The sequence below is a fragment of the Phaethon aethereus genome (assembly GCF_964289735.1).
Source record: "Phaethon aethereus genome assembly, chromosome: 11".
Lineage (NCBI taxonomy): Eukaryota > Metazoa > Chordata > Aves > Phaethontiformes > Phaethontidae > Phaethon > Phaethon aethereus.
The window spans coordinates 9,147,376-9,162,249 of record NC_138587.1 but is presented as its reverse complement, the minus strand read 5'-3'; the positions used below and the strand labels follow the sequence as shown (position 1 = coordinate 9,162,249).

Sequence of the window (14,874 nt, the reverse complement as noted above, 5' to 3'; positions counted from 1 at the left end):
TGGGTGCGGAGAAAATGGGTCCTGCAGGTTGCCCAGCTCCACGCGTGCGCTGTGAATGAACTGCACTTAATAAACCCAGGACTGGTACATGAGTATTTCTTGGCTGGAAATGGGCCATGGGGTGACTAAGACATTCAGAGGTTAACTTATGAAGCATGTGTACTTGGACATCACAACTTCAATAAATACTTTCAGACATGCAGCTGTTATGCAAATAGAGATCTTTTGAAAGTGGGCTAGTGTACTGATTTAATGCGACGTACTCTCCTGAAACAACGTGCAGTGTAACAGCACCGCGTGCCCCAAGTTTGCAAAACACCCTGATGTATTTAATGTGCTAGGTCTCTAGGTGTTATAATTGGTCTAATTCTGTTTTAGTATCTCATCACCGTTATATTTTACATGCAAAATAAAAATGTCATGGGATTTGGGAATCAGCAAAAGATAGAACTCAGTTACCCAGCTCCCATGTTTCGTGGCTCACAGAAAAGAAGCCAGTTTTGAAGGCGTATCTTGTTTCTGCCTTAATCCAGTAATGCTGTATGGCACACGGGGACACAATCCATAGATGTTTTCACAGTCCCATTTGAGGAACAAAACCAGACGCTTTGACACCGTTTTCACCGGATCGTTATTTGGGCTCAGTGAAAATGGAATCAGGACTTCAGGATTTCAGCTTCACCCTGCACTGCTGAAGCTACTGGAAGTTTTTCTATTGATGTGCATGGACACAGCTTCAGCGTTCAATCTTCCCTGCTCCCAGTGACTGCACCAGGACATGCCACCTTAGGAAGTCTCTCCCATTCCCCTGGACTAAATTGGTTACTGTACAGGCAGCATAATCTGGACTCCTGGAAAACTATCAAATTAGACACTATGTCTTTTAAGGCATATTAAAAATCTTAGCAACTTCCTTGAGTCATATTTTGAACTCCCATTTCTTACTGCAAGTTTTATATATCAAAAACTGAAGAAATGGAATTGAGCTGCCTATACTGAATGACCGTTTCCTAACGCAACAGAAGATCTGAACCCCATCTCTGCGAGAGCTCAGCTTGTCATTGGTGGCAAGTCTTAGGGAAAAGACTTGATATTAATTTTCCCTTGGTGAATAAACTCCCTTGCTGGGGAGGAAAACCACAATCCAAAGTCTTTTTCTAGTGAAAAAAAAGTATGTTCTTGTTTTCTTTTGTTTCTATGATTCTTAGTAGATTTGACTTCACTCTATCTGCTTGTTCTCTTTGGCAGGCGTAAGCAGACATGAGAATTTACTAACGTAACAAAGCTGTCCATTATTTCCATTCATACTGTATCTGCTATTAAGATGATATGATTATTGAATGAGACACAGACTCCACAGTGATTGAGAGAGTGTTAGATCTTTAGAAATGGCAGTGCATGTGGTTAGATACTGATATGGAATAAATAAAAAAATAGTAAGAGGTGGACAACATATAAATGTATAAGGAAAAGCAACTTAAATAACTTAGCCAGATGGTAAATACATAAATCAGAGGACCTTTGGTTTTAATATTAAAATTCAAGAAGTGACAGTGTTATATTAATAAAAACACTGTATTAATAAAATATGACTTCTAGAGTAAACAGTATACTATATTCACAAGGAAACATATTTCTTTTATACAACACATTATTTTGCTGATGCAAGGATATGTTGCAAGAATAAGTTAGTACTCTTAAAACAAAACAAAACAGCAAAATAATGGAGTATAGTAAGTTAACATACAGTAACTAATTTAAAAAATATTCTCCTGAATTGACATGCACAGTTTTGCAGGTTCAACCGATCTAATTATCTGACTAACAGTTGCAGTGAGACCTGTAAAAAATGATTAATATTACCAACAAATGTTCCAGCCTGCAGTTGCTCAGACCATAAAACTACAGGTCCAAGATGAGAAACTGTTTCTAGAAGCCAGCCATGCCTATTTAATATAGATGGCTAAATATAACCTCAGCCATCAGGCAGGGAATGTGGGCATTTGCATTAACAAGATGAGGGCTGTCTGATTTAAGGCGACTCAGCTTCAGGACTGGATCCTGATACGTTTGATAAAAGACGCGTTCTCTGGAGCTGTACTGCTTGTTTTCTTGGCTTCTTCTGATTCACCCCTGTTTGTGTCTGGTGGCTGTGTAAATGGTTTTCACCTGGACTGTCTGCTGGGAAATCCTCAGCGCAAACAGACCAGCAACATACCCTCGGACAATATCCCAGCGCTCACACTGTACTGTAGCATTGATCACAGAAAACAAGTCCAATTGCACAGGGGCTGCTCCTGTAGAGCTGCCCTAGTACTGAAAGGAGGGCACAAAAATCACAGTATTTTTACTGAGTTGTCTCCTGGCTTCAGAATAGAGCTAAATGGAGAGCCTTGTCCATACTTGAACGCTCAGTTCCTATGGGATGCCTGAAATGATTTAGTGATGGAAGATGCAAATTTTTTTTGTAAATGTAATTTACGCTTGTAAATGCTTACAGCCTTACTGCCTAGGCTGAGCAAATGCTCAAGAGCAAATCTTTTCACAAAAGCCTTGATGTGAAGCAAAGAGCTTGATAGCAAAGTAGGCAGTCAAATCTGTGCTCTTCCTCTGACTGACACCCAGAATAGTAATAGAAATACTCATTTTTCACTACAATGATGCTTCTTCTAAGGGGAAACATTTTTCACTAGCAGTTTGTAGTAGTACAAATTTATAAAATGATTAATATAATCATACTGTTCAGGTTCTTACATTTATATTAACGATACATTTATGAATAGTTTCCAAAGGGTTAGTGAGCAACTAATAGGTGCTAAAGCCAGGACTACAGTGCAGTAGAGACAGCCATAGGTCAATGAATAACGTCCCAGTCAAGCGATTGAAACTGGTTGTCATTGCACTGGCTTTAGCATTTGCTCAAAAAGTCCTTTCAACACAGACACACACACAGAGACGCACACACACACATACGTGTCTGCTGGTTGCAAGATAAATCAGCGTTCTCTGCATGAAAAAACCCCCATTGCAAACCCTACTTTTCCAAGACCTCTCAACTCACCAGAGAACAGACCTACTCTGCATCCTCCGTATTTGGATGACTGTGCGAAGGACAAGTGTTCCACATTTCTCTGCGTGGATTCATACAAGCACACCAGCTGCTCTAGCTATAGGGCACGGACCCCCTGCAAATTCAGCAGCTCTGCAGAGGCAGATTACATAGCCCTCATGAGCACATTACATCGATGCTTTTCCCCCCCGTGTTTCCAATACTTAACAGTATCTCTCTCACTGTGATTTCTATACCTAACTCCTTGTAGCATAAGGTGCAGAGTATTCGGCAATGAAAATAGAAGAAATACATGCTTGCAAACTGCCATCTGGTCAGGTTATGGAGGGCTACATATTTCAGCCTTGATTGCAAGCGCAAGCATAGAGAAACCCTTTCAAAAGACTCTGTGTTGTGGAATAATTTCTTGGTTAACAGGAGATAATGAGATTTCCTTCTCACAATTCACTGTAGAGATCCAAAGCAGGACAACAGTAAGCTCGGTGGAACGGACATCCCCAGTGATTTACCTTTTCTGGCCAACCTGAAGGCCTTTCTCCAAAGCAGAGGAAAGCCACGGAAAAACATACTGCAGTGTTCTCAGTTCCCAAAAAGTTTTGCTGGAAGGGTGGCAATGGAAGGCCATGGCCTGGATGGGAATTGCCTGGTCCAAACTATTTGAGAATCAATTGCCAAGAATTCAACTGTGCTGCAGCATGGACATGTAGCGGGAGAAGGCAGTAGATACATGAGGGCAAATCAAACAAAATAAGTCTCTGACCTGAGTTTTTCTGCAAGTTTACTGTCGATCAGACAAAGTGGAGCAGGTGGTCTGCCCAGGAGGCAAAAAATGAAGATGCCTTAACATTTAGTTCTGAACATCACATCCAAACTGTCATAAGATCCTAGGAACGACACCCCTCTTTTCTCTTACACAGTATGTGCCACCCTCTGTGCATTCGCTGGCGTCTTCCTTCACCAGGCCACACCACGTAAAGCCAGCATTTGCAACTTGCACTTTGGTGTGCAAGACACAAGAACAAAATACCAACTAGTGAAAAAAACCAAACCCAGAGTGCATCATCTTTTCACCAGATGGACACGAGATTCTTGTGAAAAGCACCCACTTTCCTGCTGGAAGAAATCTATTAAATACCCGAGTCTGTAAGACAGACAGTCCAGCCTGGGCTTTCGCTTGGAACTGCAACGCTCAAAGCACTCTGTAGCTCATCTCCAGAAGGGACTAACCATTACAAAAGAACCACGAAAAGATCTTTTAAAAATTATCAAAGATACCTTGAAAATGATTGATAATGGCATAGCCAGGGACAAAGTATTTTGACAGGCAAGGACTATGACCAAGTAGTTACGTACATCTATGGCTAAGCCACAGAAGTCATTAAAAGCCAAAATGATGTCAGCTTCTGACAAAAGAAAAAAGCAGAACAAATTTCTTATTGACTGCTCAACTGAGGCAGACAGGTACACAGAGTTAACTGCCTCTTTCATGACAGACAAGGGAATACAAACATATTCACTACTAAAGCAGAACTCTCAGACTAAAGTTAATGCTAACTTCGAAGTGCAATTCTGCTTGAAGGAGTGGCTGTAAAAATGGCATTCTCCTACTCGGAAGATCTATTTCTTGTATGTTTTCTGGGTCACATCTGCTTATTTGAAACAAGATTTTTTAGGATTTTTAATCCTGTTAGCCTGCAGACCAAAGACAGCAAATGGAAAGTGAGAGAGAATCCTGAATGCCAGCCACTTAACCGCACTCAAAACAGAGGGGATGATCAGGTGTCAAGAAAAGGCCTGAGACTTGGCAGGCAGAATCCTTACGGATGCTGAGGATGCACTAGAAAGAAAGAAAAAAACCTGGGTACTCAGACTCCAGGTCGCATATGGGAGGCTGGCTGCTGAACAAAATCTCTTTTCCTTGTAAACGGAACATATTTGGTGTGAAAAGCCCTGAAAGACCACACGTTCTTTTATGCAGCAACCTCTGAGAGTGCAGCGCCACTTAACTTTGCCTAAGGAATCACAAAAAAGCAGGGAAAAGAGTCCTTCCAGATGTCACCTGGTCCAAATCCCCTGTCTGAGCCACCATCAGACACGCTGTTCGCAAAGGGTTGATCTTTCTCTTTTAATACCTTTATTAAAAGGAAAAGTCAGTTCTTTTCCTCTGTAGGATCTGACTTGGCTTTTTAGTGCAAGCATGACAGGGTTCACCAGTGCTTCAAAACCCGTGAAATAACAAGAGCAATCCACAGCACATGCCACATTTTCATCATTCACCAGCTCCCGAGTTCACTTTGGGTTTCTCTCAGGCTACTCATTTCTTGCTGGTAAATTCCTAGTTCTCCAAATTTAATAGCTGGTTCTGCTTGAATCATCTCGCCTGTGTTTGACGATGGTTTCTGCACGCCTAGTGCTACAGGCAAGGGAGCTGGGGCCCGGCAGAGCTGCCCTGGGACACGGGGACACGTGCAGCCATCAGCCGCGGGGCTGGTGCGAGAAGCACAACGCTGCACTATCCCTCCACGGGGTGGGTGGAAAAAATGAGTATTGCGAAGAAAAAGTACAGCAGTGTCTCACACAGGTTACAGGGCTGGACTGAACACAGAGAAGCAAGGGGTTTTTTTGTTCTGAAAAGGAGCTGTTTGAGTTCAAAAGCAGCACTGGAAAAGGCGTTTTAGAACGGGATCCAAAAAGCCATGCCAGCTAAGAAAGTTTTCACATTTCCACGCTTCCACGTCCAAAGGCACATGGTTCAAACTGAGGCAGCAATGCATTTCAAAAAGCAAATACCATTTCCCTCATTAACTTGAAAACCCTGAAAGAGATCAGGCCTTCTATTTTTAGCATTAAACTAGAAAATCTAAAGCACGTTCTGCATGTCCAGTCTAAATGTTTGCTAATTCATCTCTGTATGAATCTCCATCCATTTGAACCCAAATTCCGATTGTATCAAAGGAGGTTTCCTTACTTTACTGGCTCCCATGACTCCCGCTCAAAGCCCCTGTGAATTGACTGTGCAATTGAGGACTCCATCAGATCGACATATCTAACAACAAGTGGAGCAAACAGGTCTTGGAGGTGTTTGTGGAATTTTCCATTGCACAAATTATCTAGAATAGATAAATAAAAGTATAGTAAGACACTACTGTTACTAAAACCTCTGTCACAAACCACAGCATGGCACTTCATTACACAACGAATTTGTCAGCGAACAGGAAGGAACTTCAAGAACATAACAGGAGCTGATATCAGGCACCAGTGTTCACGACAAAGACAGCAGGAATGGCTTCTTACTCCAAACAAATAAACGGACAACGGACCTTCTTTTCCATTAATGTCAAACTTACAAATACGTTATTACTTCCTGTGAATAAAACGGATGTAAGAAATACAGCATGGCAAACAGTATGGCTTTAGCAGGTAGGAGAATTGTTTCTGCTTTGGTTACTCACTACCGTGATGCTGGAAATTGCTCTCTGAGGATGAGTCCCTGGCTTTTTTACGTGGTCTTAGAAAGCTAACTGAGGCTAACTTAGGTCTGGGACCTAACTGAAGGCAATGCCAATTCTGCCACCAGCTCCCTGGGGAGCAGTCGGACCACCCGTGAGAGTGCCAAATCCTCATGGGTTTTGAAGGCATGGGCCCACGTGCTTTGGAGAAGAGCCTTATTTCACAAAGCACTACCCTTCTGAACTACTCCTGCTTCCATTTACTTTAATATTTTCCTCCCTTCAATAAAAACTTTTAAAGCAGGGACTGTTTTACTACGTGTTAAATAAACGTGGTAAACACATATAAAACGATACATATATGTAATGGCAGCGAGCTAGAGGACCTAATTCCCCGCTTAACAGGCAGCCATTACCAAGAGACTGGAGAAGGTGAAGCGAAACAAAAGTTCAACTCTCACCTTCGACTGAGACATTTGATTTAAGGGGTGTCTGTGTGCTTTTTTTCTAGTGGAAATGGAACAAAATCAAGCTGATGCTAAAAGAGCATGTACCGTAAATCTCTACCCATCTCAGTTCCCTTGCAGTACGCAGAGGCTGAAAGTATTATCAGTAACCTGAGCTGCCCACTGAAAAAGAAATGATGAAAACACAATACATACAGTCACTACGGAGGGAATCGTTTAGAAGCTGAAAGAGCGGAAAGCTGTCCCAGGTGTCTGGGGGTTGCACCTCTAACGCAGCATCCATATCCACTGCAAACAGTGACAGGAAGGTCTCCGCGTGCTCGACCATTAAGTCTGACCACCAAGCAAAGGCCTTCAGAGTTGGTAGAAAAAGATAATAAAGAAGTATATTAGTTCTAATAAAACACAGGGAAAGACGTTAGGCCACATATCTCTAAAAAAATGTGCATCCCATGGAAACTACCTTTATTGTAAAGAGAACAGTGCTTTGAAGTGCTAGCCTGCACAGGCAGCGCTAATCACAGGAATTAGGCACTGCTATTTTAATACAAAAGTTTCTTGTAGAGGATCTATTCAGAGCTCCACCGCAAAGGCACGCAGCTGTAACGCGGCAGAGAAGGTTTTGTCTGTTCAATTTACAATAAATGACTTCAATCATCTTTATTTATGCTAATTATCAGGAAAAAAATCAAGTAATTCTTATTCTAAAGTATAGAAATTTGGGAGTTTCTTCACTCTGCTTGTGGGTTTTCTGCTGTGTTTTTCAACAGTTTAAATTTTATTTGGATTCACTACTTCTATTTGTCTTGAAAAACTAGAAGCCTAAGACATTTAAATCTGTCCTAAATCACTCATGCTCTCCTTCAGAGATATTTCAAACCAGTAAAAGTTGTTCCAGCACTGTTCATTTTACATGGTTAGCTACACACACCCATAGAAACACACTACCACCTTCATAAAGCTACTGATTAGGAAACCGATTACAAAGCTCTATCATCAACATGCCAAGATAAAAAAAAAAATCTACGGCAAGCCTATATTCTCACAGAGGCAGGAAAAAATATATCTAAACTTGAAAACCAAAAAATATCGGTGAAGTAACTCATTCTCATGCACGTGGGTCCTTAAAATTCACTGTACGGGCTCTCTGACGTGACATTCACATCATACATGGCTCAGATGTGAATGCTGCAAACGCATGCATGCGTGTTTAGTAATCACTTCTGGCTGGGAACATGCAATATGAGAAGTGCTGTCGTTAGGACCATGTGCTGTCATTTTGAAGCGACAGGATATTACTCAGGGATTTAAAGGATCTAAGAAACAGCTTTCCGGCACTTTGCAGGGGAAAGAAACTTCTAGCATAGGCACAAGACTGGCGATGAAACGGAAAGGACTGGGAATAGATGAATCAGTTCGAAGAGGAATTGCCAGTCAGGGAGGGGTATTGTTTGCAGATTTTCGCAGACAGGAATAAGCAGAACAGACTTTGACTTTCTCAGGGTTCAGTTTTGATTCACTGATGAAGAACCGCACTGATGTGCAGAGCACAACTCCAGCTGCTGCTTCGCTCGGCCACGGAGCGGGAGCAGTGCCCCACAACCGGGTTACTGCCACGGACCCCTTTAATTCTTCCTATTTGGGCCCGACTTCTCAGCTGCCAGCGATATCTGCAGGGGGTCTTTGGGACTATTTCCACTCCTTTGTTCCCCCAAAATATAAAGCGGGCTGACATGGCCTTGCTATTATTCCATGAGTTGATATAAAACTGGTGTTAAGACATACATCGGTTGGACGTGGCGCTGTGTTACGAGCCCGGAGCACATCCAAGATGTAAAATAACCAAAATAACCAACCCCTCCCCAAATAATCTTAGCACTGGGCGTGCCCTGTCATGGGGGTGAAGATGCGGATGAGGTGGGCTGTGCCGTAGAGGCTTCGGTGCACGCAGGGGTAGGCCGGGCAAACGCCGTGCCCCGAGCGGCAACACCAGCAGGTTCCCGTGTGCCTGTGGTCATGGCATGGGGACAAGGTGGCTGCACCAGGCTCCAGCCTGCCCCAGCCCCACGCACACGGAGGGAGCCGTCGGGCACCGCTGCAGCAACGCCTGCCCGGGGGTGCTTGGAAAGCTCAGGGGCCGTGGTGACGGCGGCCACGGGCGTTCGCAGAGTCGTTACTCTGGAAAAGCCGAAACGGCGGTGAGGGAGCCCGGAGGGCTGAGCGTGCGTGGCAATGCTCTTGGCTCTTCCTCTGACGTTTGGTGCTGGTCTCCGACGGAGCACACCGCCGGACGCCGGGCAGCGCTGCCTCGGGAGGTGTCGCACCGCTGCGAAACCACCCACGAACCGAAAACATCAAGACCCAGGTCTGCTCCTGATGCCTCCTCAAACCTTCTCCTCAAGCACAGGCATGAAACGAGCAGACGCTGAGCCACAGGGCTGCGGGGGGATCCTCTTAAAACCAGCAGCGCTCGTCTGTGATTTTCAAGGAGGATGCCGGGCTGTCCTGGCGCTGGCGTGGTTTCTCTGGCTGTGCCTCCGGCTGCCACGAGCCCGCCACGCTGTGCCCCCATCGGATACTGCCCACGGGTCTGCAGGCAAAGAGCGATCGCTACGAAGGGCCAACGGCAACCGGCATTTTGCGGGGAGGGAAAAGAGGGGAGGCCAAAGAATATCTTCTGCAACAAATCCCAACATAAACACTTCAGAGTCCTGCAATAAAGACCTGCTTCCATGAAAAAGGAAAAAAAAAAAAAAAAGCTATTTTTAAGAGAAATTATGAAGAAAAGCATGTGATCATTTGTGGAAAAAAAAAAGCCCAAACCAGTCACAGTTTCCCTTTTGCTGGAAAAGTCAAATTTTAGCTCCATAAGTCTTTAACTTAGTCAGGATCCTCAACCTCCTCCTCCCTAGTCTCGGTGAGCAGGACCTTCCTGTGGTGGGAGCGGTAACGCCATACTTTGAAAATCTCCTTCAAGATGGTAACATTTCATGTATTTACCATCTACTTACCTGCTTTGCTTAAAACACAATGTAAAGGGGGAAAAAAAGTGTGCTTTCTAGCCAAACACACCTATTATTGTATATTTTACACATGGATACACATGTATATATGTATGACCTCAAGGAGTTAAAATACATATATACATATACACATACGTATACATAGAGAGAGAAAACACAAGTTTAAAAATAGGTGAATGGCATCATCTCTGGCATTTGTCATCAGTCATCCAGAGGAAGGGAAAGGGAGGTGGGAGACATCTGAAGGGAGAGATGACACAATGACAGAGACCTCCCGCTCTCCCAGATTACAGACGTAGGCACACGGTTCCTGTTGCATTCCTGCTTGCACTGGTTTGCTTCTCTCTTAGGGGTAAGACAAACCCAGCTGACTAGCCATGGTACTTCTGTTGTAATGTTTTTTGACCGTTTTCCATGCTCTGAGTATTATTTTCTGGGTTCTCATTAGTGAGTCTGCCTGGATGTCCATGTGGGGAAAAAAGGGACATGTTTTAATGGCAAAAACTGTTGGCTTTCAGTAAATTTCTTCAGTAAGTGGCACAATTTAGTTTTCTGCTGAACATTCGAAGTAGACCGAAAAGTCGTATCTCGCAGGTCGAACCTTCTCCAGGTGAATGGACAACGTGTCAAAAAAACCCTCACGTGGAATAATTTGGGGGGGGGGGGAAGTGCAATACCTCAGCAATTCTCTTTGCACAGTGAGAGCATAATGCGGCTACAATGCATGATAAAAATCAGTGACAAACCACCCAGCCTCTTCTCTCCCTTCCTTTGGGTGCAATTCAAAGTGTGGAGAGAGCTGGCCAACCGCCTGTACGCTGCTGAAATGCCAGAGCCACCCTCAGGACAGGGATTCAATAACGACAGCGTGCCGGGCTTCTGGAGAGAGATGAATTTCATCCTTCCAGGTCACCGTTCAGAACAAGGGACCGGGATGCCTCCTATCTGCTTTGGCATTAACCTTCTGTCTCTAATCAAAACCTTGTGACACAAAAGATGCTGGAGAACAGTTTTGAGCCTTCCTCCTGGTGAGGATCTGGGTAGCGTGGCTGGCCGAACATGACCGGCCCTGCAATCGCTTCCTTCAGAATTCTACTCTTTTCAAAATAACCTGCATTTTAAAAACAGCTCCTTCCCGGCCGGTTGTACATCCAGCCTGTGCTGGTGATGAGTGGAATAAAACACTGGTTACCCTTGTACAGGTTATCGCAGTTCGTGCGCAAGCGCAGCACCCTCGAGCACCCTCTTGCTTTAGTAAAAATGTTTATTTCACTCTTCACCCCATATATTCTCTCTCTACATATAAATACTGTATATCCAGTACAAGGCACATACAGACAAAACCAGAGGAAGACCACTACCATTCTAGCCACTCGTGTAGTACTTAGTCCATCTCCACCACAGTGTAGTAGAGGTTGGGCGAATGCAAAACGACAGAGGTAACAACAGGCTGAGGAGAGAGTCCAGGCAGGTAGGGTTGTGTTGGGATGTAACTGCAGCGCTCGTAAAATATACCCATTGCTACATGCATGGACTGGACTACTATGCCACAATTACCCTCCTGTGTCAGGCTACCAGCTCTGCAAGCAGCCGACTTGAAGTTGCTGTTACATTCCTCGGTCAAAGTTACGGAAGCGAGGGCAACCCGGGTCAAATCCCAGTAGGAAACATGGCACTGAGAGGGCATGCACGGAATATGACAGGAGTGACTCATGTCGTTCGGTTTAGTCACATACCTCTTTCCCCTGCCAGGATCATCCAAGATTGAATGAACAGTAGAAAAACAGGGAGGAAATTTAAATATGCAATCAGGCATTAGTTGGGTGTTGCGGATTGCTGTGTATTATCAATAAGTTAAATTATACTGCAAATTTAATAGACACTGGAATGATTTTTAGGTGATTGTGAAATTATTTATCAAATGCTCTTAATGCAAAATATAGTGAGTATATCAATGGGAAGGAAAAGAGAAAATAGTGAATGAGTGTTACATTACCTACAGTCATAAACAATAACTGTTCACTCCGAATTTTAAAATTATTAACTTTCCAAAACGCATCCAAGAGCACCAGGTCTATAGAGAACTCAGGGCTCAATCCTGCAAATACTTACATGGGTACACAACGTCACTTGCTTGGGCAGAAGTGTCCCAATGGGCTGAGAGCGGGACTACAGCCAGCAATGTCAGCTGCCTGTGGGGTCAAGTGTTTCCAGGATCAAGCCTCATGGTTTTCTAGTCTATATTTGACTTTGATGTGGTTTCAGTGGTTTTAAAACATGAATCTTCTCATTAAAGTGATTTGAAGAGTTAAGAGTAGTTGTATTAGGCCTTAGATAACCCAAATAATGACTAACAGAATAATTCATCCTAATCTCCATGACTAGTAATTGAGGTATTCCCAATAAGCCAAGGCAGAAGAGGCCAACAGGAAAACGCAAGGGCCCAGGGAAAACCCTGGAAACAACCTGAACGCTCAGAATGGGACAAAAAAATAATTGTTTTGTTTTGTGGTGGTTTTCCTTGCTCCAGCTCTGGACAGCAGGAGCAGTAAGCTGCTGCAGGGACCCTGCTAATGCCTCCAGATGGAGGCACAAAAACATGACATTATTTGGAAATACGACCTTTCTGAAAAGTGGAAGGGCTTCCTCTTGTATGTAGCCGGTGGCGAATATACTTGGCCAGATTTGGCTCCTGCTGGCACTGTATGAACGGCTGCAGACTGACGTAGAGGAGAGCAGAACTTAATTAATTCCTCCTTTAGCCCTCCCTCCCCTCTCCGAAGGCAATGTTCCTGAACTGTGCTTTGCCTTCATCGCACTCGAGCACCATTATTTAAGAATACTTTTGGCTTTTCAAGAAGATAACCCAGCACCAGTTGGGAAGACATGACACAAATATACAAAGCTCCCAGCAAGCCACCGGAGCCTGCTGAAGACCTGGGGGACACGACCTCGCAGGGCGCCGCTGCTCACCTCCGCATGGTGTTCTTCGTTTTGCTGTAGGACTTCAATTACCAACTCTGCCAGACGTATTGTGTCTTCTAACTTTTTAGCTGGTGTGACTAACCGGCCTACATTTTCTGTAGTACAAGAACTCGAGTTAAAAGGGAGGCAGGATGAAAAGCTAGACGTAGAGTAAGTTATTTTAGAGGCTTAAAAAAAATCCCATAATATTCTACAGCTTTAAAGACCTTTTCATGCATATGTTAAATGCTTATATAATTAGTACTGAGCAAACCAGAAAGCCACATTTGTTATTATACTATGAAAATACAGTGCTCCAGCTCCAAATTTCACAATACTGTCAGAGTTGTTTTGCTTTACGGTGAGATGGTGGCACTTTATTAGCTCAAATAAGAACATTGCATTCCCTAAAGACAGCATCTGGCCACTAATATATGAACAATATGCAACCTTCCATGTAGATGATGCTATTATAGAAATCACGTCTGTATTATTTTAAAATTCTTTTAAGAAGATCAATTTGAACAAATCTGTCTGTACTTTTAATAAATTGTCAGACTTGAGCAATTTAAATGTCACCTGCTACTGAGAGCAAAAGTTGCAGGTCTCCCTTGCTCCAGGATTTAACTCCACAAGGGTCAAGGAGTTACGCATGCTGGAGGGAGTGGAAAGTGGTAAAGCCCACTGAGGTGTTCATAGGTAAGATTTATATAGGAAAAGAGATGCAACTTTACAGCAAAAACCCCGCAAACGAACCAAGGAGTTTAAATCCTGGAGCTTGGCGTTTAGCTATATTGAGCTATTTTGCAGCGTTTTCGGAAGACTTTAAAAAATAATCGAATCACATTCTTCTAGGTAATTTGTATTACTAATAACATATTAAAGATCCGAGGTGGTAACAATCTGGAACATTTAGAGTACTTAACTAGAAATGGCGTAGAGAAAACCAAAACAGTCGCCCTTTCACTGAAGGACAGCTTCCGCAGCGCTGGCCGCGCGCAGCCGAGGAGGTTCCCGTGGCCCCGCCGCCCGCTGCCCTGAGGCGCACAAGGCCTGCCCGCGATGGTGGCTCTGAGAGAAGCAGAGCAGGAGACCTGCTCCCCGGGGACCCACCTACGCTGCAGCACGTCGCCACATTAGCTACAAACCTGTCCCTCCGGTTAATGGCGGTGCCAACCCTGGCTCCCAGCGCAGCCAGGGCAAAGACCGCATCGCGCTCCGGCAGCTACACCGGCCAAGTCACACCTCTGCGCTGGCATACATTCCGTCCTCTCCGCGATATCAAAGCTGGAGAATTCGTAAATGGGTGAAGCACCAAAAACAAACCAAGTAGCCAAACTGATGTACAGTTTTGCACAGGTGTACAACAGACCGCAGGTGTCCAACACAGCACAAAGCATCAAAGCACCCTTACTAGCGACCACCCCGGGATTTCCAAAGGCGCCCAGCTACGCCAGCAGCTTGGGTCGTGCTGACACGCAAGGCATTGGCTGGGCATCTCGCTCCAGCCTTCTGCACGCGCTGTTTTTTTTGCTAGCCTCTAGGTCTTCTTCACTGATGGGACAGAAACATGTGGTTGCACTCAAGGCACCCTCTGCTCTACTGGGTCACCCGGGGAGAACCCCTGCCCTGCTGAGGGCTCGGTGAGCGTCGAGGACTTAATGCTCCCCTTGAAATTCTTGCCTGCTTCTAGTTCTCCATGAATACCTGCTTACAGGTAAAAAAATTCCCACGAAAGGGAAAACCGTCTTTCTCAGAGGGGTCACATTCGGGCGGTCAAGCAAGGGGTACACAGGCTGGTCTTCAGAGGAACTCGGCAGCCCCGTCAGCTGAAGTCGGGCATTGCAGGCGCTCGGCTCAGCTGAGAGATGCAACGTGGAAAAGCACTGCAAATGAACTCT

At 44.5% G+C, this 14,874-nt stretch overlaps 1 protein-coding gene across 8 annotated transcripts in view; it reads right to left on the bottom strand.

Annotated features, from left to right (window-relative positions):
• Positions 1-14,874, bottom strand: part of CADPS (calcium dependent secretion activator) — a gene marked incomplete at its 3' end in the record, with an annotated part of 218,948 nt that overhangs the window by 42,805 nt on the left and 161,269 nt on the right. For all 8 annotated transcript variants that reach the window (XM_082004650.1, XM_082004652.1, XM_082004653.1 and 5 more), the window contains 3 exons: positions 12,983-13,089; positions 7,182-7,338; positions 6,039-6,180 (listed from right to left, as the gene is read on the bottom strand). In XM_082004650.1, the coding sequence (XP_081860776.1) occupies positions 6,039-6,180; positions 7,182-7,338; positions 12,983-13,089 (406 nt within the window). The remainder of the gene's footprint in view (positions 1-6,038; positions 6,181-7,181; positions 7,339-12,982; positions 13,090-14,874) is intronic.